The 26,939-nt window shown below is 57.0% G+C and overlaps 2 protein-coding genes across 2 annotated transcripts; both read right to left on the bottom strand.

Annotated features, from left to right (window-relative positions):
- Nucleotides 1-268: 268 nt before the first annotated feature.
- On the bottom strand, nucleotides 269-2,719 carry TREX2 (three prime repair exonuclease 2). Its single transcript, XM_062183698.1, has 2 exons — nucleotides 1,665-2,719; nucleotides 269-1,246 (listed from the first exon to the last, which is right to left on the bottom strand). The coding sequence occupies exon 2, from the start codon at nucleotides 1,211-1,213 to the stop codon at nucleotides 503-505; it is 711 nt and encodes a 236-aa protein (XP_062039682.1). The 5' UTR covers nucleotides 1,214-1,246; nucleotides 1,665-2,719; the 3' UTR covers nucleotides 269-502.
- Nucleotides 2,720-3,076: 357 nt separating this feature from the next.
- Nucleotides 3,077-26,366, bottom strand: HAUS7 (HAUS augmin like complex subunit 7). The gene is made up of 10 exons (XM_062183697.1): nucleotides 26,253-26,366; nucleotides 25,481-25,596; nucleotides 21,470-21,537; nucleotides 18,782-18,843; nucleotides 11,674-11,765; nucleotides 11,025-11,183; nucleotides 10,794-10,890; nucleotides 10,242-10,451; nucleotides 9,368-9,482; nucleotides 3,077-3,322 (listed from the first exon to the last, which is right to left on the bottom strand). Exons 1-10 carry the CDS (start codon nucleotides 26,352-26,354, stop codon nucleotides 3,252-3,254), a joined length of 1,092 nt encoding a protein of 363 aa, XP_062039681.1. The 5' UTR covers nucleotides 26,355-26,366; the 3' UTR covers nucleotides 3,077-3,251.
- Between the last annotated feature and the right edge of the window lie 573 nt (nucleotides 26,367-26,939).

Raw genomic sequence — 26,939 nt, 5'->3', positions numbered from 1 at the left:
AGCTCCCCCTTTCATTGCCCTCAGTGGCACAGGGTCAGGCTCGGGCAAGTGTTCTTAGGGCTTCCATGGGTCTCTAGGGAAAACGAGGCAGGAGGTGCCACAGCCCTACGCCATCAGCCCCTTGGACCAGCAGCGACTCTCCACCCACCCACGGGGCTTGCTGCAGGGATGGGCTGAGCAGACAGGGCTCGGGGGCTCCAGCCCCTGACCAGATCGGCCAGGGGGCGTCTGGCCCCAAGAGTCGGGCCAGGTGCATAGTTAGCAATGATGTTTATTGAGAAAGAGGGTGAAAGGTGGAAGCCAGGAAGCAGCAAACTCCCCCCGGGGAATGCATGGGCCAGGGTGAGACAAGGCTCCAGGGTCATGGGAGGCCACGGCAAAGCAGGGGAAGGGGGAGGGGAGGGATGGGGAGAGCTGGCCGGCAGGTGCACAGGCCTGGGGCTGCTCAGCTAACAGTAGGGGGCAGGGGCAGCACAGCTCCAGGCAGTGACAGCTCCAGACCTCAGGACTGGAGGTGCGGGGAGTCAGGCGGCATGTACATGGGCTCGATGTGGAGCCAGCTGCGGGCCTGCTCATCGGCCCAGGAGAGGAGCTCGGCAGCGCGGTGCAGAAAGACCATGAGCAGGGTGTGCACATCCCCCTCGGCCGAGTGCGCTGCGCTAGGCTCAGCGTGGAAGTAGCGGTGGAAGAGGCTGCCCAGGCTGTAGCCCTTACGGCCCTGGGCGCGGGTACCATGGCTGTGGGCACGGTCCAGGCCCCTCAGCGCTGGCAGTGTGTCCAAGCAGATGGTATCCCGCGGCAGGTGGGCACCGAGGCGCTGCAGCTCCGTGCACAGCAGGGGGAAGTCATAGTCAAAGCCGTTGTGAGCCACGAGGCAAATGGGGCCCTCTTGGCGGCTCAGGAATGCCTGCAATGTCCGCACCACGGCGCCGTCGAAGCCAGCCTTCCGGGAGCGCGCCAGGCCTTCGCTGCTCAGGCCGGTGATCTCGCTGGCCTTGGCTGTGAACGGGCGTGTGGGGGACATGCACAGTGTGAGCTTGTCCAGGACCCGGGGCAGCACAGGGGCGCCTGAATCGTCGCGCTCCGGGTTCTCCAGGGAGGAGCGGTGCACGGCGAAGAGGGAGAGCTCGGCGATCTCGGGCTCGGCACTGGGGAGCCCGGTAGCTTCCAGGTCCAGGAAGACGAAGGTCTCAGCCCGGGGTGCCTTAGACATGGTGACGTCCGCACGGGGCAGCGAGGCCTGTAGCTGCCAGAGCAAGAGGCACCAGACCTGAGAACTACAGACATCGCCCCCCCCCCCCGGCCCTGCTACACACAGCCACCGCTCTGGCCAAAGCGCGGGCCCCCGGGACCTCCAGAGCTGGGACACAGCAAGCAGGGCTGCTACTGCTGTCCATGAGGAAGCCCCACGGACTCATCGCTCCCTCCATGCAATCCCTCAGGGCCCTCCCTGGCCGGCTCAACCCCACCTGATTTTCCCTAAGCCCTCTGTCTCTCGTCTCCACGCCCAACCCCTGCACCCGGGACACCTAGGGTCGGATGCCAGGCAACAGCCCCCGCCTCCCCGGACCGCCTCCCTGGCACACAGGTGCTGGCCCCTAAGTGGCCTGTGCCTGCCTCCGGGCTCCTGGCAGCGGTCGTGGCCAAGCCCGGTGCTGGCTTACCTGGGGCGGGTGCTGGCCGGCTTCCTGGGCTGCTGGGTACCTGTCTCCGCACGGGCTGCTCCAGGCTGCCTTTAATCAGTGGCCACGGCCCGCCCCCAGCCGCCTGTTGGGCAACCAGGAGACCTGAGGCCGCAGGACCTGTGCAGCCGGCTTGCTTGCCACCCCCTCGCTAGCTCACAGCCACTGCGACACACGCCCGTGTTGACACATTAGAAGGCAGGCTCTGGCCACACGCAGGCTCCTGAGGAGCGTGTGCTCACAGGCAGGAGGAGGGAGCCACAGGGGCTGGGAGTGTGATGGGGGCCAGGCCCCAGCAGCCAGGCCCAGCAGACTCCACCTTGGTGTCGAGCCACGTGCTGGGATGTGGCACCCAGGAGCACAGGGTTCCCTTCTCGAAGCCTCCGTCTCCCACTCCAGCCCTGGGTGTCGGGCTTGCCCCTCAGCAGGCCGAGGTGTGCTCATGTCACGCTCAGCCTATAAAAGGCCAGGGCACCCTAAGGACAAGGGCCTCAGTGCCGCCCCAGGTGAGCAACACAATAGAGTGGGCGGGAGGCTCCAGGACCCCCGGCCATGTGGACCCTTGACTCCAGGCGAAGAGCACCATCACCCTAGGAGGGTGGCTAGAAGGCCCTCCGTGGTCCTGGACATGGTGACATCCCAGGGCCCCCACTGCAATGGCAGTGCAGGCTAGTCATTTGACACTTTCCAAATCCACCCCAATCCCTTGGCCTGTGGAACAGCGGCTCTGCCTGGAGAGTGGTGACCACAGGCCCACCTGTCCTCTCACCCCTCCTCCCCCAGCAGCTGTCTGGGGAGTGCTCCCAGGACCTCCATGGCTCAAGCACACATAGCAGGGCTTGGGGGAACAGGACGGGGCAGGCAGTAGGGCGAGAGAGCCCCCTCCTGCCACCGGCAGCCCGAAGAGGGGCCAAGGCCCCAGCACTCATGCCTGTGCCCACTCAAAGGAAGGGAGGCGGCTGTGACAGGCACATTGCTCAGGAGATACTGGGTCAGCCCGGGAAGCCGGGAGCAGCTTCCTGGACGACCAGTCGGGCCACCGGCAAGAATTCCCCAGTCCAGCCCTATGCTGTGGGCCCTGGGAGGCAGGGGGAGGAAGCAGATGCCCCGCCTGCAGGCCCCCGGGGTACCACGTGGAGGGCAGCTGCGGGGCTACAAGGAGCCCTCCTCTGGACTCTGAGGTTGGCAGGGGGAGGAGGGGCAGGGGGATAGGAGGGTGTGGGGCCCAGGCTCTGCGTACACGCAGCTGGGGTCAGGGTACAGCAGAGGCCTCTGGGGCTTGGCAGGTGCCGGGGAGAGAGGAGTGGAAGCTTCAGGAGGCCGGCAGCCGGGGGTGAAGGGGCACAACTGGAGCAGTCACAGGGAGAGTAGGTACGCAACGCAGAGTGACACAAGCAAATAACAGGCTGGAAGCAGCTTTTCAGATCCTGAGGTTTCCTTTCTCTTCAAGAGCCCTCCCACAAGGCCAGAGGCTACAGGCAAAGCAGGGCGACCCGGACAACATCGGGGCTGCAGCTGCTTCTGCCGCGAAGGCTCCGCGGCGCCTGCCCATGGACGCCGCCTTCTGCACTAGCCCGTGCCCTGGCGCAGGCTGTCACTGGAGACCATGTATGTCTGTGTAAGTTCCTCCATTTTAGCAGCTGCAAAGAGAAACACAAACAGCCAAGTCAGTACGCTGTTTTCTGGCCTGCAGGAGGCCATGCCAGGCCATGCGGGGGGGGGGGGGGGGCTCCCCCCCACCCCTCCCTTCACAGTCCTCTGCAGGCTCGGGAGCAACCGGGGTGGCACAGGGGCTGGGGACTATACTCGCACTGTGGCCCGGAAACTTGGAGCTGGGGGCTGCTAAGGAGACCCACTGGGAGTGCTGGGCCAGGGGCCCTAGACTGGGGCCCAGCAATCACAGTACAGAGGCTGAGGCTTGGGCAAGGCCATGTCTGACGCGTGCCCCAGCCCTGGCCGCATTCATTTTCATCAGATGAACAGCAGGTGCACAGAGCCAGCTGCCCGAAGGCTGTGCACAGGGCAGGGCACCATGACTGTCCTAACAGTCAGACGGCGCCTCCGGGCTGAGGACTCAGTGCCTTGCGCCCCGCCCGAGTTCCGTTCTTCCTTCGGGTTTTCCTGCTTACACACACACGCACCCCTAGTGTTCCCCCAGCCCTGCCCATCCTCTTCCCTTCTACTGCCCCACTCCATCAGTTACGTTGGTCTTTTACGAGTCAACATCACTAACACTGACATAAGGGCCTGTGCTGAGGAGTGACTCGGCCGAGGGGCTATGGGCTGATGCCCAGGTGGCTGGGTCCTCGTGTCACAGATGCATCCAGCTGAAGACTCTGGCCCTGGCTGCTCGCACTAACATGTACTAAAAGCAAAAATCCACATATCATGCCATTTCCTGACCTGTCACAACACAGAAACCTGGCTGAGTACAGCGGGTCAACTGGAATCCCGATGGGGACCGTGCTCAGCCACCCCCCGGTTTAGTGGGCTTCCTGTCGCAAACTGCGTTTCTCTCCAGACTGTGCTGTACTGAGCTCCGGCCTGCCTCTCTCATATCCTTGATTTTCCCAGTCTCCAGTCTCCAGCCCCTGGCCCCACCCAGTCCTGAGCCCCACCCCCACCCCGCCCCCCGCAATTCTCCGCCTGGCCCAGTGGTCCTGCCTTGCCCTAACTCTCGGCAGAGTAGAAGCCAAGAAGCATAAAGCTTGCCCATAATTTTGCATGTACTCTGACTCAGAACCGTAGCCTGCCCAATGGGATTGCTATGGTAGAGTGGGGCTTGGACGAGGAATCTCGTGGGAGGAGCAGACAGGGGCAGCCCTCACAACACCATACATCCGAGACCAGGAAGTCGTGGGCCTCACCTGGGCTGCCGCCAGTCACAGCGGGAAGCTAGGATCGCACAGCTTCCCGGGCGCCCCTCACATCACAGCCGTTCACTTCCCCCTCCCGGGCAGGTGCAGCACCTCAGCTCCTCCTCAGTCCTCAGAGCACCGCCAGGCTTTCTAAATGTGCTCAAACCCTGGGCATCGCGGGGCAGGCCTGGCATGTGGTGAAGGAGAATGGGCAAGGCCCTCACTTCAGGGCCCCACTGTCACAGCAAGCCCCTCACAGCACACATGGGGCACACTGCCGCCATAAGCCCAGTGCTGGCAGCCAGGCCGCTGGGAGAAAACAGCAGAGAAACACACCTGTCTGGTGGGAGGGCTGGAAGCGGCCACGAAGACCGAGGCCGTCCATGTGTCAGGCAGAGGTGGGACAAGCGAAGGGCCACTGCGAGCAGCCAGGGGTACACACTTGACACTGACTCCTGCAGATTGGCCTTGAACCAAATCAGAAAGCTGCACTGACCAGCGCTGAGTCAGCAGCCAAGAGCAAGGCTCTCCTCCCCTCCCAAGTCCAATGCGACTGCACCACGGTCCCAGGTGAGAGGCACTGTGTCAGGAATATTAGTGATCATTATTATAATAATGGCAGCATGGATTATATGCAGCTTATTAACGGCAATTACACAGAGAGAGGTGAGAATGAGCAACGGGTTGATTAGGGCCAGTGCTCTAATAACCTTTAACGTGGAGGACTCTGCTGCCAGTTTCCAAAGAGAGGCCTGAGCCTGGCCTGAGCGGCCTGGCCGAAAGGGACGACTTGGGGATGCGGCAGTGGAAGACGTTTCTCGCCAGAAGCTGATGTTGCTGCTGCCTGAGGGCTTGGGCAGCCTCTGAGGCAGCCCAGAGACTAACCCAAAAGCCGGGACTCTCGAAGGTCATGTACACACCCAGAGCTACGAAAGCATCCAGGAGAAACCTGAGAAGACCCTGACCTCTCACCTCTGGCTGACGTTGAGGCTCTGAGCAAGCAAGATATGCAGAAGGAAGAACGTCAACTGCCTACCTGATTGCTGATTAAGAAAAAAAAAAAAAATGGGGCCGACACTTGCCGGCATCCCATATGGGCGCCTGTTCTAGTCCCAGCAGCTCCTCTTCTGATCCAGCTCTCTGCTGTGGCCCAGGAAAGCAGTGGAGGATGGCCCAGGTCCTTGGGCCCCTGCACCCACATAGGAGACCTGGAAAAAGCTCCTGGCTCCTGACTTCAGATCAGCCAACCTCCAGCCATTGCAGCCATTTGGGAAGTGAACCAGTAGATGGAAGACCTCTCTCTTTCTCTCTCTCTCTCTCTCTCTCTGCCTCTCTGTAACTCTGCCTTTCAAATAAATAAATTCTTTAAAAAATTTAAAGAATAAAATAAAATTCATCTATACCAACAGAAAAGTTCAAAAACCTTCAAATAGGATCCATGCTGAGACACATTACGGGCCAAGCCAGAGCCGAGCAAAGCTTCTTCTGTTTCTTGAACGGAAAGAAGGAAGTAAAGAGACTCCTGATGCACAAGGATCCGCAGTAACATTAACAGCCGGCTTCGCAAGTAGGAAAGCAAAACACTGTCAACCAAGAATTCTATATCCAGAAAAACTAGCCTTCAAAACTAAAGGAGAGGGGCTGGCACCATGGCTCACTTGGTTAATCCTCCGCCTACAGTGCCAGCATCTCATATGGGCACCTGGTTCTGTCCTGGTTGCCCCTCTTCCAGGCCAGCTCTCTGCTGTGGCCCGGGAGTGCAGTGGAGGATGGCCCAAGTGCTTGGGCCCTGCACCCACATGGGAGACCAGGAGGAGGCACCTGGCTCCTGGGTTCGGATTGGAGCAGCACACCGGCCCTAGTGGCCATTTGGGGAGTGAACCAACAGAAGGAAGACCTCTCTCTCTGTCTCTCTCTCTCACTGTCTAACTCTATCTGTCAAATAAATTTAAAAAAAAAAGAAGAAAATTAAGACGTTCTCACTTAAAAAAAAAAAAAACGGGCTGGGAGCTCGTCACCAGTGGATCTTCTCCCCACAAAATAGCAGAGGTGGGCTGAAGCGAAACGGTACAAACAGCAACTCCAATCCACATGGACAGAGCTCTCCGAGAGGCGGGCGCTCAAAAACGCGTTTCCCAGAGCGGAATGTCTGGGTTCAATTCGTGGCTCCAGCCGCTGAGCCCAGCCTCCTGCCAGCGTATACCTGGGAGGCAGTGGTGATGGCTCGAGTAGGCGGGTTCCTGCCGCCCACGTGGGACCCAGCTTCAGATGGCACTATCCACTCGACAAGTTAAAAGCTACTGTACATCAAAAGCCCACATGAAAGGTACAGCTGAACTAGAAAAATGAGTACGATTTAAGCAGGCCCCTCACGCAGGAGGAAACATGTACGGTTGATAAATCAAGAAGAAAGGCTAAACACAAAATACAGACAACGACACAGCATTTGCCTCCTACAGAGAGGCACCAGTGAGAGAGTAGAACCAAAGGAGGAACCGAGGAGCGTGGAGCAGTGAGATGTCTCAGACGGTGCTGCAGGGACAGGCAATGAGGCAGCAGGCAGCCGGGCGCCTGGGAGACACACACCCGCACCCACACCCGCATGGCCCGGGGATTCCACTCACACGAACACAAGCTGCAGCTAAGGACCCCGAGCCAACACCACCCACTTGTCCGTGAACAGAAGGGACAGGCACAGGACAAAAAACGGGCAGCAGGAGCTGGCCAGCAACAGCCCATTGGCCCTTTTGAAAAGTTCAGCTTTACTGAAACCCAGCCAGACACATTCGTTCTATGGCTGCTTTCAAACCCACTAGAACTGCAAAGCTGGGGAGTTGCCACAGCGACGCAGCGCACACGGCAATCAACATGAACAAAATACACACGACAGAGGGGAACCTTCCAGGGAAATAAGTGTCACCACATCAAAACAGCCATTACTTGGAGGCAAGAGAGCATATGATAGCAAGGGGCCCCTGGAGGTGCTAGCTGGCCACGCCCTATTTCTCCAGCTGAGCTCACTGTGAAGTCACCTGAGCCGGAACAGCACAGGGAAAATGCGAACCAGCCCCACAAGCTGACATTCCCTTCCCAATTCTAAGTTCTCTCATTAAACCAAACCTTTCCGCATGTGTATTTCCACTGAAATACTGAAAAAATAACTTCCTCAGATTACAAAACAGTTAATTCAAGTCAAAGATACAATTTTGCCCCCATCCAATATCAAAAAATGTTAAAAAAAAAAAAAGAAAAAAGAAAGAAAGAAAGAAAGAAAGAAAGGGCTCAAATGCAGTTGTGGAGCCTGGCTTATTGAGTGGATTTGGGCCCTCCATCATGGGGACGTAACGGCGTGTCTGAACACGGCCACGGCATCCTGTTTACAGACCGGAAGTGCACAGGTTAATCAGCTGAGCAGCACCTGAAGCCTACAGCGAAGGCTAAGGAGACAGGCAGCAAGCTGTAAGCACCTGGCTCCTGGGAGCTGCACCTCCGTGTAGCCCGGCACCCCCTAGCGTTAGATGTTGGAACTGCTTCCACCTTGCACTAGCACAGCGGCGCCGGGAGAAAATGCAATGGCGAGGCCAATGTTGGTGCAGAACGTTCGGAAATCCAGCATCTGTGTGACGACCCCCTCAAAAGTAGCCAAGAACTGAGAATGACCTCGAGACTCAGTGACAGCACATGTCTGAATGCAAGAACATTTGGCAATGAAAGCTGTTACCTAGGCCACCTGGGAAAGCGCTTCCGATAAGGTGAAAGGGAAAGAACACGATATCAAACAAACTATGCACATGTTACGCCTACACCTCACTTATAAAAAGTGTAAAAATGGTAATGCTAAGAAGCGAAAGAACTGGAAGAGACTAAAATCCTAACACCAACGAGCCCTGGGAGTTTTGCCTCTGCATGTCTTTGGATTATCCTAATTTTCTACGGTGAATGCTTTTATTCTATAACCCTCTGAAATTGTCTTCCAAGAGAAGGAAAATATGTATGAGAGAAAGAGGAAAGGAGCCAGCTTGTGGCCCAATGGGTGACACTGCTGCTTGCGACACCAGCATCCCATATCAGAGCGCCAGTTCAAATCCCAGCTGTATTGCTTCCCATGCAATACATAGGAGACCCAGATGGAGTTCCAGGCTCCTGGTCTCGGCCTGGCCCAGCCCCAGCTGTTGCAACTATTTAGAGGGGGAACCAGCAGATGGAAGACCTCTTTTTCTTCTCTCTCCCTCTTTCTCTGCCACTTTGCCTTTCAAATCAATTAAATAAAAGAAGTTGTGGGCTGGCACTGTGGTGTAGTGGGTAAAGCTGCCGCCTGCAGTGCTGGCATCCTATATGGGTGCCGGTTCTAGACACAGCTGCTCCACTTCCAATTCAGCTCTCTGCTGTGGCCTGGGAAAGCAGTAGAGGATGACCCAAGTCCTTGGGCCCCTGCACTGCATGGGAGACCAGGAAGAAGCTCCTGGCTCCTGGTTTCAGATCGGCTCAGCTCCGGCTGTTGCAGCCAACTGGGGAGTGAACCAGTGGATGGAAGACCTCTCTCTCTCTCTCTCTCTCTCTCTCTCTCTCTCTCTCTCTCTCTCCCCCTCTCTCTCTGTGTGTAACTCTGACTTTCAAATAAATAAATAGTTTTTTGAAAAAAAGGAGAAGGAAAACAAAGACAGACAGACGGAAGGAAGGAAGGGGGGAGGGAGGGGGAGGGGAAGGGGGAAAGACAGAAGGCGCTGGTCTCCAAGTGGTGGCTGAGCAGAGAAAAGAGAGCGCCCGCATGCAGCAGGCCCAAAGGGTGCCCGGGAGCCCCAGCAGCCCGGCCCACCGGCCACATACCTAGACTCTTCACGGAGCTGCTGCTGCCCCAACAGATCGGCTCGCCCTGCTGCTTCTTGGCCATCTCCGTGGCTTTCGCAGCTGTGTCCGTGACCTCTACAACCGCTTTCAACAGCTGGCGGGGAGGGAGGGTGGGGGTGCACATTCAATCTGCTTCCCACTCACGGTCACAACCGAGCACGTGGCTCTTGTCTGCAAAGACAGAACTCCCAGAGGGAGAGTGGCCAGAGTTCTCCACCTGGCAAGCCCTCCCTGCGTGTGCTCCCAACCCAGCCCAAGCACAGGGCAGGGCATGAAAAAAAAAGTGTCCCAAGAACCAAGGGCCTTTGTGACAGAACACAGTACCCAAACCACCCATCCAGGAGTCTTGCAGGGCAGGCTGGCCAGAGGGTGGGAAGATTTGGAACCTTCCTGTTAAAATAATGTGCGCCCGCATTTTGCCTCGGCTGCTGGGGATCTGCAGGGCAGAGCCCGGTGGTCAGTGGACAGTGACTCGGCGGGCTTAGCAGCCTGAGTGCGCTCTCTCCCGTCCTGCCACAGCTGGCTCACAGGCCCGGGCCTCGCTCCACGGGCGCACAGTGTAAGAACGGAGCACCCCCAGCACAGGGACAGAAGCTGCAAGCTGAGACAAGCGTGGCACACTGAGCCAGGCAGTACACAGGCTCTTCGGGGCCCACCCTCTCAGCTGAAGTGCAGTGGGCTCTTGGGGACCACGCTCTCAGCCCTTGCAGCGCACAGGAAAAACGTCTGCCCCATGCCGCTGCCAAGCCCCAGTCCCTGATCCTAGCCCTCGGGTCCCTCACTGGGAGCAGCAGAGACCCCTGAGTGCAGGCAGGGCACAAGCCGCGGGTGTGGGGGCAGGGCTGGACCTTACTTGGCTACAGGAAGTCAGAGTCTGCGACACAGACTGGACCGTGGGGCCGCACAGGTGCAGGTCAGGGCGTCGGCGCTGGCAGCAGTCACTCAGCTCGTTATCGTAGACTTGGAGGAAGGCCAGCACGAGCTGGTGGAAGTCAGAGGTGACGAGGCGCAGCTTCTGCTCCAGGGTGCTCGTGTCGGTCCCACTGGCGGCGGCCCCTGGCTTCTGCTGAGAAACACACCATAAAGCCAACGGGGCCAGCGGGGAGTGCAGCGAGCCCTGCTTGGCAACACCCGACAAGTCAGCCCCAGGAACAGACCCGCGACGTAAGCGAAGGAGGCCGAGCCCGGGGCTGCTGGCAGGGTCACAGAGTGTGGGAAGCTGGGAGCTCAGGCCGGGCGAGGGGCCTGGCATCCAGGCCAATCCCTTCCCTGGCTCTCTCACCTTCATGTGCACCAAGTACCCAGCACGTTCTAGAAGCCCCTGGGTCCTGTGTATGAGCCATCTCACATAAGCTGGGGTAGGTGACGTCACTCGACCTATGACCCAGGAGCCAGCATCCCTCACCTCTGCCCTGAGTGTCTGCAGCTTGGCAGTACTCTCCCGCAGCTGCCTGGCCAGCTCCGCCACCTTCTCCTCCTCTGACCGGGGCGAGGGGCTGGCACTGCAGGGAGAAAAGAGGGGACACGTTCAGCTCCCTTTGCCACGGGCACTGGGCACCGCGAGGGGCGCACACCTAAGGGTCTAGCTGAGGTGACAGAAGCACGCAGGGCTGCCCACGCCTCCCAGAACACCTACCTCTGCCGCTCCTCGCTCTGCTCCTCAAGGACGGGCTGCACGTCCAGGGGCCACGGGTCCCTCCGGGGACTCAGCAGCGCCTGCAGGTGGGAGCTGGAGAAGACCTCCCCCAGCAGCTCCTCATTCTTCTCCCTGGTGTCCGCAAAGTGCTCCTGCAGGCTGCAAAGGCAGCGCCACGGCCACACCGTCACGGGGCGCGGCGCTGGCCCGGCAAGCCTGCGTCCCCCACGGAAGATCCAGCAGGCAAAGGAGATGAGGCAGCAAGGCCAGCAGAGCCCGCCCCGCCTCTGCCCGCTGGGGCTGCTCCGAGCAGCCCGCGGACTCCCTTTCCTCCAACGGGCCCAGCCTGACTTTGGAGGCCTGTATCACCCCTTTTGACAGACTGCCCAGCTCTGTGGGCAGCAAGTCAGCACCCATAGGACATGGCTGCCCCTCGCTCACATGGTGGCTGGCCCCACAGACTGGCCAGCCAGCTCCCCGGGGCGGTGGCGGGGGGGCGCAGGGATCCTACCTCAGCTTGCACCCCCAGATGCTGGACCAGTTACGTGGCTGCTGCCGCCACAGGGGAAAAGCAAGCCCGCACTGCTGCAGATCTAGGACTAAGATGAGCCCATCCACGGGCCACCTGGGCCACTGTCGCAACCTTTACCTGGAGCAGGTGGAGCCTCCGACGCTCAGACTACGGATCACGTCGAGCAGCCGGTCCATGAAGTGCAGCTGCTTCCAGGGGCAGGCGCAGCCCTGGGCAGGGAAGACCGCACACTGGCTGACTACACCTCAACAGGCCTCGCCGCACATGCTGCCCCAGCTGGGGCTGCTGGGAACAATGGCTGGGCCCAGCAGCCTCCAGGGCCGCAGCCACAGTGTCCAGGAGCAGCTCGGGGAGCTAGGCCACGGAGGCTACCGGCCCCGAGGGACTGCCACAATGCCTGGGACAACTCTGGTAAGTGCCCGGCACCAAGGGAGCACTCAGGGATGTGTGCTGGCCACACAGCAGGGCCCGCAAAGACAGAACACAGCCCACGAGGACCTGATGGCGGCCTGCTCCCAAGAGCCACCTCCAAGACAAGGCCTGTTCTTGGCTGGCGACACAGAAGCTGGTGGGCACAGCCAGACAGAACCCAGCAGGCACCCAGAGGGCAGTCCGCAAGGCTCCAGGCCACCCGAGCAGCCCGGACAGGGAGTGGCAGTCACAGTCACACTGAAGGGTGAGGAACAGACCCAGGGGCAGGAGCACACTCCGCCCTGAGGTTGGCAGCTCGCCCCCTGGCGGTGGACACTGAGTCTCATGGCTGCAGCTGCCTGGTGCTCCTGGCGCGCCTAGCTCCCAGCTGCGACCATGTCAATGCAACCGGTGCCTCTGGAAACTTCCGACTGCACAAACTCAGCCTGCCACTGGCTTCCCAGACCTCCTTGCTACCTTTGGTTGACTCACTCTCCTCATCTGCCCAAGGTTAGCCCCGGGGTGGGGACAGGACACTGTCTAGACAGGACATGGCTCAGACAGAAACGTAACATTGACTGTCACTCCGGACCTCACAAGGCCTTCGCCAGACACCCTCCAGCTGCCATCCCCTGCTCAGCCAACTCCAATGGCCCCCTGCCACAGCGCCAATGCCCGGGGAGGGGCAGACGGCCTGGTCAGCGAGCCCATCTCCAGACCGCATCCCAGTGGCCAAGGGAGCACTTTGTAAAGGTCGGCAGAACGAATGTGCGAAGCCTCCACCCCCAGCCCCCTTCCCCACTCCAACCTCCCCATCAGCAAATCCCATGCACTGGGTTGAGTCCAGTCACTCCACCTGCCTTCTACACCACCACCACCCAGGCTAGCAGCCATGGATGCTGGGGCACTGCTACAGCCTGCCAGCAGGTCTCCCGGCAGCAATGCCTGCCCCGTGAAGCCACCACCCTTGTCCCTGCAAATAGCCACTGCCCCCCTGGGGCCTCCCCCAGTCTCCAAAGCCCTGCCTGATCTACACCCACGCTCCCTGCCCCCAGGGCCTTTGCACACTCTCTCCTCTGGCACTGTCTTTCCAGAGCTGTTCAGGGGACGTTAGGACGCACCTAAAAGAAGCACTGTCCCCATTAGCAGCCATTTGCTATTCCCGACACCCCAGCTCGGCCATAATCTGTCTGTGCATTTACCTCTCCCAGGCGGTCGCTATAAATGGGCTCAGACGCTGTGCGGCCTCTGGTGTCTGGCTTCCTTCACTGGGCACAGTGTCTACAAGGATGACCTGCACCACATTGCACCACACCGCACCACACCACACCACACCACACCGCACCACACCACACCACACCACACGCCTGAAGTTCATTTTCCATTACTGCCGATCCGATCACCAGATGATGGGCATTTGGGTTCTTTCCATTTGCAGGCTGTGGTCAGAGCTTATGACCTGCCGTGTGCCTGCACGTTTTCAATTCTGTTGCCTGTGTCCCCAGGAGGGGAACGGCGTGGCCGCGTGGTTATTCCGCGAGACAGCAGCTGCGCTATTCTACATTCCCAGTAGCACGTTTCCCTAAGCTGATTGGTCATTTGTATGTCTTTAGAAAAATGTCTCTTCAGATTCTTTGCCCATTAAAAAATTTTTTTAAATTTATTTGTGAGCCAAATTTATCTGAAAGCTCCAATTTGCTGGTTTAGTCTCCAAGTACCTGCAACGGCTGGGGTTGCAACGGTTGGGTTGGATTGGCTGAAGCTGGGAGTCTGGAGTAGAATCCAGGTGCCCTATGTGGGAGGCCTGCAGGCATTGAATGCAGGCACTGCAAGGTGGAACACAGGGGTGTTAACTGCTAGGCTAGAAGCCTGCCACTCCCCCTCGCCACCCCCTCCCCCCCATTCTTGAATTGGGTTTTGTCTGTTTCTTACTGAGTTGTAATTCTTACTAGATCCTGGAAACACAAGTCTCTTACAAGCTAAACAACTTCCAGACATTTTCTTAATTTTAAAGCAGTCCCTGTGTTTGCTACACTCGTGCTGGTGGCTTTGGGCCAGTGAGGGTCTCTAGCACTAGTGGGTTCCTGAGCCCCTCGGATGTGACCATGAGTCTTGCGTGGCTGCCTTGCTCAATGTGGTCGCCATTGTAACTGTTTTAGGCCTCTTCAGGGCACACAGCAAAGAAACCGATACATATGCGGTTTTTTAACTTAAAATATCTCCAGAACCGACACTGATGTTTGCAATTACAATTGAGGGCTCCAAAGGGCCAGCATCCATTTGCTCATTGTAGTCCACAGCAAGGAAGGAGAGTGTGAGAGGTGCTACGGCCACCCGGAGGGAACTTGTGAACGCTGCACAGGGCCCGGGTCCATTTCCATGACATAGACAGAGGCCGTAATCAGTGGCGGTCAGGGCCCGTGGGGAACGGGCAGTGACTGCTTGGTGGGCAGGGCAGTCTCCTTTCGGGGTGAAGAACAGATTTCCAAACAACATCACGCGGGGAGCTCTGCAGTATTGTGAAGGCGCCAAATGCCACTGACTCGCACGCTTTGAAAGGGCTTAAGAGCTGAGCACAGCAGCAGTTTGGGAAGACGAGAAAGTTCTCAAAGTAGATGGCGGTAATGGCCACGCAACCAAGTAAATGTGTTTAACACCACTGGACTATGCATGTGAACACGATTTCCATGGTACATGTCATGTGATGTGCATTTTACCACAACTGTCTTTATGTTTGAAAAAGAGAAGAGCACCCTCAGGGCCTGCTGGGAAATCTCTTAAATATGATTGCAATGGTAGATTTTGCACCATGTAGATTTTAGTACAGCCAAAAAATGTGACAAGCCTGAAGAGTAGGGAAAGGTTCCTGTGGCAGGAAGGATGGAAGGCACCCCGACCTGAACTCAATCAACCTCAAGGCCAAAGCTCAGAGAGACTGGGGACAAATCCCTGGCTTGCTCCGGAGACTTCAGCCAGTGACAGTGAAGTGCAGGCATCCAGACTGTTCCTCCTTTGTCATGCCACCCCTGCGACATGTCATGGACGTGGGTAGTTGCTGGCTGAGGAACAGCAAAGGGGAACCCCAAGGAACTAGAAAGTATCAAAGATGCAGCGGAGGGGAAAGAGCTTGAGAAAGTGACCCCCCAAATCCGTGAGAGAACGCTGGCATGGGTCCTCCCCACACCCCCCAACCCGTGATCTTGGGCTCAGCAAAGACGAGGCGGACCAAACCGAGAGAGCGCACTGGCAGTGAAGGCACGGGCCAGAGAGGCAGATGAGGCTTGCTGCTTAAACTTGTGCACTCCCCTGGCTGCTGAACACAAACCTCACCATTCTCCAGGCAACCTAGCAAGACCTGGAGTTAAAGCCATGCTCAGAATGGCCCGGGTGCAATCCAAAATGACTTGGCCCCTGCAGAAACCTCCAAAGTAACTTGCATGAGCAAAGCGAAGCAAAAGACTCCAAGGCCCAGAACACACAAACGCTGGAATGATCGCATGAGGATTTTAAAGCAGCCAGTATCCAAACACTTGAATAAGCAATCAGGAATGCTCTCGAAGCAAAAGGCAAAAGAGGAAATAGAGCAGAGCATGTCACTGTCACGTCATCACTTCCCCGATGGCGCAGGGACAGGACGGAAAATTAAGACTACAGGTTAAGCGGCCCTAATCTGAAACTCCGAAATCCTGTTTGTGAACATCAACACGAAGCAAGTAGAAAATTCCACCCTGACCTCATGCAGCCCCGCTCAGGAACAGTCTATAAAATGTCCTTCAGGCCATGCGTGTAAGCTGTTTACAGGCAACAGAGAAAAAAAGATGGAAACGTGGAGAGCCCCTGTGGTATTTGTGTCACAGGAGGCCCGGAGGGAGAAGAGAAAAGCACATGGTGCTGAAAAACGTGCTTGGAGAAATGATGGCGGGACCGCTCCCGATGTCAGCGAATGGCACAAATGCACCGATCTGAGAAACTGAGGGAATGCACACAGAGGACCTGGGCCTGGCACAACCTCCTCCGACGGCAGTGAAAGACACCAGGAGGAAACGCACACACCCTTGCACGAAGCACAAACCCATGCAAACATCTCAAAAGATGCAGAGAAAGCAGCGGGCAGAAGCCAGCCTACTTTCTGGTTAAACACACGGAATGGGGGCTGGCGCTGTGGCGCAGCGGGTTACACTGCCACCTGCAACGTCAGCGTCCCGTATGGGCGCCAGTTCGAGTCCTGGCTGCTGCACTACTGATCCAGCTCCCTGCTAATGCACCCGGGAAAGCAGTGGAAGATGGCCCAGGTCCTTGGGCCCCGCCACCCATGTGGGAGACCTGGAAGAAGCTCCTGGCTCCTGTCTTCAGCCTGGAACAGCCCTGGTTGTTGCAGCCATCTGAGAAGTGAACCAGTGGAGAAAGATTCTCTCTCTCTCTCTCTCTCTCCCTCCAACACTGACTTTCAAAAAAACAAATATATCTAAAATAAACACAAACAAAAACAAAAAAACCAAGAATGGAGGAAGAGCATGAAATTTACTCAGCCTGAGAAAGGCATCCACAAAATCCTGCAGTTAAGACCACACTCGAAGGTAAAAACCGGTAGGAAGCACTTGCTCAGACCAAGAGCAAGACAGGATGCATCTCCCACCACTCCTACTCAGAGCAAGTGGGCAGGAAGCGATGTCAGCAGCTCCCAGGTCCTTGGGCCCTGTACCCGCGTGGGAGACCAGGAAGAAGCTCCTGGCTCCTGGCTTCAGATCAGCGCAGCTCTGGCTGTTGTGGCCATTTGGAGAGTGAACCAACAGAAGGAAGACCTCTCTCTCTCTCTCTCTCTCTCTCTCTCTCTGAGTGTGTGTGTGTGTGTGTCTGTAACTCTACCTTCCAAATAAATAAGTAAAATCTTAAAAACAAACAAAAAATGCTCCCAGGTTGCCAAGGAAGACAGAAAACTCTCTCTCATGCACGCATCCCAGTGCTCCACACAGAAAACCCTAAGGAAGCCACGAAACACCTGGAGAACTACAGAATAAACAAGATAAAAATGAAATTAAGGGGCTGACATTGTGGCGCAGCACATTAAGCTGCTGCTTGGGCATCCATAACCTATATCAGAGTGGCTGGGATCAATTCTCGCCTCCACTTCTGATCCAGCTCCCTGCTAATGCAACTGTGAGGTAGCAGGTGATGGCTCAAGTACTCAGGTGGGTGACCTGGACTGAGTTCTACGCTCCTGGTTTTGATGTGGCCCAGTCCTGGCTGTTGCAGCTATTTGAGGAATAAACCTCAGCAGATAGCAGACCTCTATCTCCATCTCCCCCCCACCCCGCCGTCACTCTACCTTTCAAATAAATAAAATAAGCATTTTAAAAATAAAAAATAAAGCTAGGAGTTGGCATTGTGCTGAGTAAATCTACTGCCTGGAACATAGGCATCCCATATGGGCACTGGTTCAAGTCCCAGCTGTTCCACTTCAGATCCAGCTCCCTGCTAATGTGCCTGGGAAAGCAGCAGCAGACGGTCCAAGTCCTTGGGCCCCTGCACCCACATGGGAGATGTAGAGGAAGTTCTTGGCTCCTGGCTTCAGCCTGGCACAGTCCCAGCCATTGCAGCCATTTGAGGAGTGAACCGGCAGGTGGAAGATCTCCTTTTCTCTCTCTCTCTCTCTTTCTCTAACTCACGTTTCAAATTTTTAAAAAAATCTTAAAAAGAAAAACTAACACAAAGTTGATCAAAGGCCTAAATAGAAGAAAACACAAGTATAAATCTTCAGTACCTTGGATTTGGCAATGGATTCTAGATACAGCCAAAGCACAACCAACCAAAGAAAAAAGTAGATAAGACAGACTTCGTCAAAAGCACAACGCTTTTGCCCCAATGGACACATTGAAAGAAGGAAGACAATACACAGCATGGGGATAACAATACTATAAATCAAATATCAGAGGTGACCTGAATCCAGAATACATACATAATTCTTACACCTCAACAGTAAAAAGTCAAATGGTCCCATTTAAAAGGTGGCAAAGGCCTCACGTGCAGACATGTCTCCAAAGAGGACAGATATGTGGCCAAGAAGCTCATAAAATACAAGCAACACTGCTAATCCCTAGGGGCAGGCAAACTGAAGCCACAGCGAGACACCGCCTCACACCCACTGGGACGGACGCGGCCACGCTAATGAAACCGGGACATCAGGAGTGCTGGCAGGGCCCAGGGGAAGCTGCAGGCCTCCTTCGGCCTGGGTGAGGAGGTCGTGCGGTGCGGCCGCCAGGGGAGACCCTCGCGTGGCTGCTCAGCGAGGTAAGCGGAGAGTGCCCGTGCCATGCAGCGGTTCCGCTCAGGCCATGCAGCCCTGACAAGTGAGCACATGTGCGCATGCGGCAGCAGCAGTAGTCACCACGTGCAAATAACTATCAGCATTCAAGAGATTTGAGGGCTGGGGCTGGGGTTTGTTTGCTCAGCTATGGCGTAGGTTAGCAGCCGCTCTGCAGAAGCTCTCAGGCAGGCAGGCAGTCTGCGGGGGCAAGTGTATGGCCTCGGGGGCCAGCAGCCTGCATTGGAAGCCAGGCTCTGCCACCGTGTGACCGTGGGTGAGTTGTCACCTCATCTGAAAGGAGGTTAAGCCAGACACCTCCTGCCAAGGGTGGCTGTGACAATTACTGGCATGTAGTATGAAGTCGTCAACCTCCACAGCCGCCCTCCTCTCCTCCTCAGTGGGCCTTGGCAGCTCCGCTCCGCTCCCATCCCCATGCGGGCAGCACCCAGAGCCCCGGCCAGGGCAGGAAGCGCGCACAGCTGCGGCGGGGACAGACAAGGGCCTTCTTACCTTCAGGAGCTCCTGGTCGTCTGGCGCACACAGCATGAGCTCATGGCCTAGCTTCACCATTTCTGCAGAAGCACAAAGCCCCTGTTACCGCAGACACCCACTCTAACACAGGAGAACGCTCGTACATGCTGGCGGCCAAGGTGACGGCAGCGGCAGGCCCTGAAGCCCAAAGACGGTGCTTGTATGCACAGTGGACAAGGCGGGTTCGTGACAACACACAGGGTGCCAGCGCTGCCTCTGGCTCTGTGACCTGCTCCCAGGCACTACCCTCTCTTGGGGCCTCCTTGCCTGGAACGGGGCTGAATGCCTGGGTCTCTAAGCCTGGCTGCTAAGGCCACCAGAGGTCAGAGAACCTCCACGACCTGCCCCGTGCCACCCCTGAGAGACCTCGGGAGGCTGCAGTAACAGGAAGAACACACGCATCTGTCACCATCCTGACGCTTTTCATACCACCATCTCCTATGAGCTTGCCAGCAATTCTACAAGGTGGGCCTTGGCTCCATTTCACAGATGGGAAACCTGAGTCCTTGCCCAGGGCAGACAATGCCTAGCCACATCTTGGCCATTTGCATAGAGTACAATGCCAGGACTCAGAGCCAGAAAACCTGGGCAGGCCTGACTCCACCCTCCCCAACACACACACACACCTCAGCAGAAAGCAAAACCCTGCAGGCACCTGCTCTAGCAAGCTCTGGCAAGAAGGGAGCAGAGTAGCAATGCCAAACGTTCCACAGATTCTAGTGTGCTCCCCAGGCCGTAACCCAAATCCTCAGGTCCCCCGACCCGTCTTCCCCTCAGCAAGTGCAGCTGACCCTCCCGTCACTACAAACGCAGGATCTACCCACAGCACCCCTCCCCTCCCCATCTCTTACCTGGATCAGTCACTGCAGGAGCCCTGCGCTGCTCTCCCTGCCTCTGCCCGATGGCCCTGTTCTTGGCACAGGGTGCCCAGGGAGCCCGTTCAGCCCAACACCAGACCACAGCCTTCCTTGGAGTAGAAGTCCACGCCCTTCTGTGTCCCACAGGACCTGGCCTGACCTCCCCTTCCCTTCCCCTTGCTCTCCACTCTGCTCCAGCCACTCTAGCCTCCTCAGCCTCCCTCAAAGCTGCCAGGCACAGCTATACCTCAGGCTCTTTGCGCTGTTCCCTTATCCTGAACGGTATTCCTCCTGCTCTCTGCCGGCTCACTTCCTCCCTTTATGCCTTCAATGTCAACAGGACCACACTTCCCGTAACCCTCCAATCCCCACTGAACTCAGCCCTCACCCTGGCCACACGATGCTGACACGATACTGCCTTCTTGGTTTACTGTCTGTGTCTCCCAGCTACCATGCAAGCTCCATGAAGGTTGCAAAATCTACCACTGTGCCCCCAGCACCTCAAACAGTGCCATGCACTGTAGTAGGGGCTCCTTCGGCATTTGTCAGAGGGGGGTGGGCACTTGGTGCAGGAGTTAAGGCGCACTTGGGATGCCCACATCCTGTAGCAGAGTGCCTGCGTTCAAGTCCCAACTCCACTTCCAGCCCCGCTTCCGGCTAGTGTTACCCTGGGAGGCAGCACTTGATCCCTGCCACCCACCTGGGAGACCAGGCTGAAGTTTGAGGCTCCCCCCTTCAGCCTGACCCAGTCCCTATTGCAGGCATTTGAGAAGTGAAGTAGCAGATGGAAGATCTTTCTGTCTCTCTCAATCAGATGGAACACCCATCTCTCTTCCCCTACCCCACTTTTCAAATAAGTAAAAATTCAATTGAATTTAAAAGTTGAAACAATACTTGTCAAATGAATTCAAGAAGAATCCTAACCCCCTACTTGTCCTGGTTTTCCTGCTTCCACTCTTTGACAGGCCTGACACCCAGCACACTCTGATGAGGGAGACAAGGCTGGGAGTGGGAAAGTCTGTGGCTGTGGTCATCCTGAGGGCTAGGGTCAGTATGTGTGCCTGGGCGTCAGCCTCCGGGCGTCCATCAGTAGGAATGTGCCAGACACAACAGCTCCAAGACACAACAGCACATTCTCCTGGCTCTTCCCAGGTGCATGGACAGCTGTCTCCAGATCATCAATCCGGCAATGCTGCCTGGTGCAGACAGCAGTTCCAGGGTCCGCTTTACCTACCTTGGAGTGGTTGGAACAAACACATGTTCATCTTGAGTCTAGAAAGTTCTACCAACATTGACAAGGCTCATTTTTAAGTTGATAATTTTGTATGGCCCACAAATGATGTTATAAATATCCAAGTGGGGCCGGCACTGTGGCACAGTAGGTTAAGCCCACAGTCTGCAGCGCCAGCATCCCATATGGGCACCAATTCAAGTCCTGGCAGCTCCACTTCCCATCCAACTCCCAGCTAATGTGCCTGGAAAAGCAGGGGAAGATGGCCCAGGTACTTGGGCCCCTGAAACCATGTGGATGAAGCTCCTGGCTCTTGCTTTCAGACTGGCCCAGCCCTGGCTGTTGTGGCCATTTGGGGAGTAAACCAAAGGGTGGAAGATTCCGTCTCTCCCTTTCTCGCTCTGTAACTCTGCCTTTCAAATATATAAAATAAATCTTTAAGAACAAACAAAAATGTCCAACTGGCTCTGGGCACAAAAAAGGCTCCCCACCCCTGCTAGAACAACACATCAGTCCAACAGACAATGCACTACAAGTCCAGAACCAGAGCTTACCAGCAAATCCCACAGCGAGACCTACCTCGGATCTTCAGCTCCGGCGGGGACGCCTTCAGTGAGCTGAACTTTTCCTGCAAGGAGGGGCAGGCTCTGCGGGCAAACAGCACAGGCAGTCAGGCCCGGGAGAGCCAGGGAGCCCCCCACAGACCCCAAACAAGGCAACTCCCTGTGCCCGTGCCAAACGCCACTGAACTGTTTTAACTTGGTTAACTCTATGCCATGGGAAGTGCATCTCTATCAATTACCAGAGAAAAGATACTTCAGAAAGCTCACCTGGGAAATGGGAATTTGAACACTGAAAATAATTCTCACAATACAAAAGACAGGGCAGCAAGTGCACAGGAGAAAGAGCCCATTCCTCCGTGCTCTGAGCTCATCCTTGGACTGGTGGCGCGGGCCACTCTGCAGGGTGCCCCCCCCCCCCCAGCCCCCAGCGCCAGAAGAAAGACCGCAGCCACCTTGAGGTCCCTCTGTCCCAGACTTTGGGCTGGTGATGCCAGGAGCTGGCTTCCTCCCATGCACTTCCAGGGCCTCATAGATCTCTGTGCCACGGCCAGCGAGAGTGGAATGGATGAGCGACCATTGCCTCTACATCAGTAAATGCCCATGCTTTGTTCTTTCCAGAGAGGGCAGGAGCCTAATCCACAGTTTAAAGCAGACATCGGCTCACAAGCAGGACCATTTCCGTAAATAAAGTTCTACTGGCACCCAGCCCCACCACCATCGATTGGCCCTGGGTGGAAAAATCTTGCTAAGCAGACATCCAGAGCCGGCGCTGTGGCGCAGTGGGTTAACGCCCTGGCCTGAAGCACCGGCATCCCATATGGGCACCAGCTCCTGCCCCGGCTGCTCCTCTTCCAATCCAGCTCTCTGCCATGGCCTGGGAAAGCAGTGGAAGATGGCCCAAGTCCTTGGGCCCCTGCACCCACGTGGGAGACCCAGAAGAAGCTCCTGGCTTCGGATCAGCATGTCTCCAGCCATTGCAGCCATCTGGGGAGTGAACCAGAGGATTGAAGACCTTTCGCTCTGTCTCTCCTTCTCTCTTTCTGTAACTCTGTCTCTCAAATAAATAAATAAATGTTAAAAAAAATAGCAAATGACACAACTCCATCCTTCTGCCAGGTCTCAGTCCCAAGCTCACGCCCAGCACAGTGGCAAGGCCCCAGGATCGGCTGCTGAGGCTGCCCTCACTAGGCAGCCACCATGACAGGCCCCCAGTGTCCAGAGAGAGGCTCTGTCCACAGGGCTACGGAGGCTGGACTCCACCTACTAGGGGCTTGCCGATCTAGCACGGTGGGGAGGTGCACATTGGCTGCCCACAGAGTGGACTCACTGCCCCACCCCAGAGCCACACTTGCCCAGGACTGCAGGAGGGAAGCAGCCTGGACCCAGCTGCCTTGCCTGCATCACCTGCCTTCGTGCCTCCTTAAGACACCCCCCACACGCAGGGACAGGAAGAAGATGGGCTGTCACTGAAGTTCATCTCACAGCAGGGAGCAGAGCCGAAACCAACAGTGCTCAAGACCTTGAAAGCACCAAAGAAACCCCACGCAGCCTGGACCATGGCAACCCAGGGGTCCACAGGGCTCGGGCCCACCCCACAATGAGGGCCAATGCGCAGCACACACGGAGCCCTCAGCCACTGCCAGGTACACGTTCCAGGTTCCACCGGGATAAGGTATAAAAGGCAGCCCTGAGTAGGGGAAGACAGCACGCAGCCAAGTGCAAAGACAGGAAATGTGAAATGTGGAGGAGACCTGAAATCTGCCCCCTTAGGACCCTTGAAAGGCCTAAGACACTGTTGCCACATGCCACGGCGTGCTATGTTGCCAGGCTACTTCTTCAAAGGTGTTGGTTTCTGGTACACAGAGAAGTACTAGAAGCATCTGCGGGACACAGCCTTTGCCTGCTACCTCTCCACCCCTCTCCAGCCAACAGAGCACCCTGGCTCCCAGCCGGCCCCCAGCTTCTGCCTGAACCCAACAAATCTGGGCCTCATCCTGGGACCTTGCTCAGGACCCTCCCAGTTGGCCAGGCACTGCCCACCACTGCCTCTCCTCCCAGGTTCCTGGAGCAGGCACTGGTCCCTCCAGGACCGGCAGTGGCTGTCACAGAAGCCATCTGCCACACTGAACCAGGTTCCTGCCATCTTTGCCTGGGCTACTGGTCTCCTGCCTCCAGCCTCTGCCCTCCAAATCCATCTGTCACAGAGCCCCTGAGTCACCTCGCCAAATTGCTGATTTCAGGAAATCACTCCTGTGCTCCTATGCTTGCCCTGCACAGGGCATAAAGTTCAAAGGCCTTCACGTGTCTTGTAAGGCCCCAGGTGGGCTGCCCCAAGCTGCCATTTGGGCCGCCGCTGCCAGCCCCCAACACACACACACCTGGAGTTCCTGCTGCTGTCCAAACAAGCACCTGTCATTTCCTCCGAGATCAAATGCCACCCCCTTCCAGCCCAATACCAGGACCTGCACCTGCTAAAGCCCCAGCCCCTTGAGGGCTGCTGCAGCCAGGAGCACCTCCCAGTGGCGCACGCTCTGTCGAGCCAGACCGGGCAGCGGGCCAAATGAGCACCGACCGGCTGAGGGCTGTGGCAGGGGCTATAGCTTACACAGCTCTGGGTGCCTATGGAGAGAGGAGGAAGGCGTTTCACTCTGTGAACAGGAGACAGTTTAAAATGAAATGTGACAGGGCTGGCGCTGTGGCATAGTGGGTAAAGCAGCTGCCTGCAACAGCGGCATCCCATAAGAGTGCCGGTTCAAGTCCTGGCTGCTCCACTTCTGATCCAGCTCTCTGTTATGGCCTGGGAAAGCAGTGGAAGATGGCCCAAGTCCTTGGGCCCCTGCACCCACGTGGGAGACCCAGAAGAAGCTCCTGGCTCCTGGTTCCTGGCTTCAGATCAGCTCAGCTCCAGCTGTTGCGGCCATGTGGGGAGTAAACCATTGGATGGAAGACCTCTCTCTCTCTGCCATTCAAACAAATAAATAAATAAATAAAAATCTTTAAAAAAATGAATTGGTATGTGAGCTCTGGGTATTCAAAGGCTGTGTAGGAGTGATGTAGAACATGTAGACACCTAAACAGTGTTTTCCAGGAGGCAGAACAAGCTCAATGAGAGAAAAGGGTTATGAAGCAGTGGTACACTGAGGCCTAAGGAAAGGCCTAGAAGGTGAGAGGGCGGCAGAGATTCAAATATCAGGCTGTCTCCTGATCTTGCTGCTCTGGTATCAGGCTTCTGCTCAGGCCCCTTTCTCAACACCAAGGGTTAGCAGGACACAAAAAACTGCAATATTGCGGCTGGCGCTGTGGTGTAGCGGGTAAAGCCACTGCCTGCAGTGCCAGTATCCCATACTAGCGCCGGTTCGAGTCCTGGCTGCTCCTCTTCTGATGTAGCTCTCTGCTATGGCTTGGGAAAGCAGTAGAAGATGGTCCAAGTCCTTGGGCCCTCGTACCCGCATGGGAGACCCGGAAGAAGCTCCTGGCTCCTGGCTTTGGATCGGCACAGCTCCAGCTATTATGCCTAATTGGGGAATGAACCAGTGAATGGAAGACCTCCCTCTCTTCTCTCTCTCTCTCTCTCTCTCTCTCTCTCTATATGTATATATATATATATATGTATGTATATATATCTGACTCTGCCTCTCCTTCTCTCTGTGTGTAACTCTGACTTTCAAAAAATTAATAAATCATTTTTTAAAAAATGACTGCAATATCAATAGACCACGGCCATTCCAGTGAGGTCTCTGAGGACCACGCCAAACACCGCGAGAGCCAGTGACTCCCAGTGGGGTTGGCACAGACCTTCTCCACCCACAGTTTTAAGATAGCCAAGCCTCTCAGAAGTCCAGTTGAGCACCCCAGCGAGGGGACACTTCACCCCTAGTCCGAGCACATCCGCAGAGCCAGCACTTCTTATGCACCCGGCTGCTGTGGCAGTGTGTGCAGCCCTGTGGGAGGAGAAGCGACATGCTGCCAGGGGGGCTGGGAGCTGCCCCTGGGCACCTACAGGAAAAGGAAGAAACCTGGGCATTACCGTATGCACATCCATTCCAGAATCTCCAAGCGGTACTTGGAGGGGTTACACAGCAGTTCATGAATCGTCTTCGGTTCTGTGATGTACAGGCCCTCCAGAAAGGGGCATTTGAGGTCCTGGGCAAAGAAACGCAAAGTCACAAGCTTTTGGAAGCCACCATCACTGCGGAGCGGCGCTCAGGACCCCTTCCTGCATACCCATCTCCCGCCCCGTGCTCTCTTTGCACTTTGCCAGGAGTTCCAGTTTCCTAGAACCCACCGCCTTAGAGTCGCCCCTCCGATCCCTGGTGACAGCAGGACTAGGAGCAAAGCCTCCGGGTGGGCTTTCAAGTTTCAGCTCCTGGCCACAGCTGGCAGCAACGGGAGGGATGAGGCGGGGCCGGGGAGCCGCTAGCAGCCGAGTGGACCCGGCACAGCTCCCTGACCTCTAGGTCCCGGGTTCCTCACTGTGGCTCCTGACACCCAGCCTAGCGCCCAGGTCCCACCTGGCGCCCATCTATCCCACCACTCAGGTCCCCCAAGCTCCTTGAGGCCAGGGTCTGCGTCCTCCCTCTCTGTACCGCCCCGAGCGCCCAGCCTGGGTCTCGCAGAGTTCGGTGCATGACGCTGGCCCCAACTACCAGGCACAAGCCGTAAAGGCAGGAACGTGCAGGGCACGACCCTGACTGGTACTGCAGCTGCATGGCGCCGCCGACCTCCACCGCGATCGCGTCCGGGCTTCGGACAGGGCACTGCCCAGAACGCCCGGGAGTGGCTCCCTAGGCCTGAGGCACCTTAAGCTTCTGGAACACCTCCACGGCCGCTTTGAACACGCTGTCTTCGTTCTCTTGGGAGCAGTCGCCGACGCCGCCGACGCAAGATCCCTGCCCCGCCATGTTTCGCGCTCTGCCCCGCGCCCCGCCCACAGCTCCGCCTCACTGGCCGGCCTGGTTGCCAATCATGCGCCAGGCCGCACTCGCTTGGGGCGGGAGCAGAATCTCCGTGCTATGGCCCACCTCTCCCCCGCCACGCCTTCCCATTGGGCCGCGTCTTCCCCGGAGGCCCCGCGCGCCGGGCTCCGCACCACCCGGGAGACTGAGCACAGCGGAGAGGGCGGGACAGGAGGCGGGCGGGGTGGATCTAGCTGGAGCTCACTCGGTCGCGGGCCCAGCTGGCGGTGGTCCCTACAGGCAGCCAGGAACTAAGACATGTAGAGGCGAGGCTCCTCCGGCAGGGGGCGCTCCCGCCTTGCTCGGGTTCTCCCTGGCCGCTGTCGGCGGCGGGGCGGGGCACGGTCCCTATAAGGGCGAAGGGAATCCTTGTGTGCAGAATGGAACTGGGACTTGAGCAATCCATCTGCCACCGAGGGGCTCATCTTGTGTTTCTCACGCTCCCGCTATATAGTTAGAAGTTTATTGACTTCAAGCCCAACCTCACTACTCATAGCTGTGTGACTTCGGATGGGTAAGCAAACCTGTCTG

Source organism: Lepus europaeus, chromosome X (genome assembly GCF_033115175.1).
Source record: "Lepus europaeus isolate LE1 chromosome X, mLepTim1.pri, whole genome shotgun sequence".
NCBI lineage: Eukaryota > Metazoa > Chordata > Mammalia > Lagomorpha > Leporidae > Lepus > Lepus europaeus.
This window is presented reverse-complemented; position numbering and strand designations above follow the sequence as displayed.

Coding starts and splice junctions, on each gene's coding strand:
- TREX2 (XM_062183698.1), bottom strand. CDS start 1,213: ATGTCTAAGGCACCCCGGGCTGAGACCTTCGTCTTCCTGGACCTGGAA.
- HAUS7 (XM_062183697.1), bottom strand. CDS start 26,354: ATGGCGGGGCAGGGATCTTGCGTCGGCGGCGTCGGCGACTGCTCCCAA. Junction 21,538..25,480: donor CTGGAATGGATGTGCATACG/GTAATGCCCAGG, acceptor GTTTGCCCGCAG/AGCCTGCCCCTCCTTGCAGG. Junction 18,844..21,469: donor GCCGGAGCTGAAGATCCGAG/GTAGGTCTCGCT, acceptor GTGCTTCTGCAG/AAATGGTGAAGCTAGGCCAT.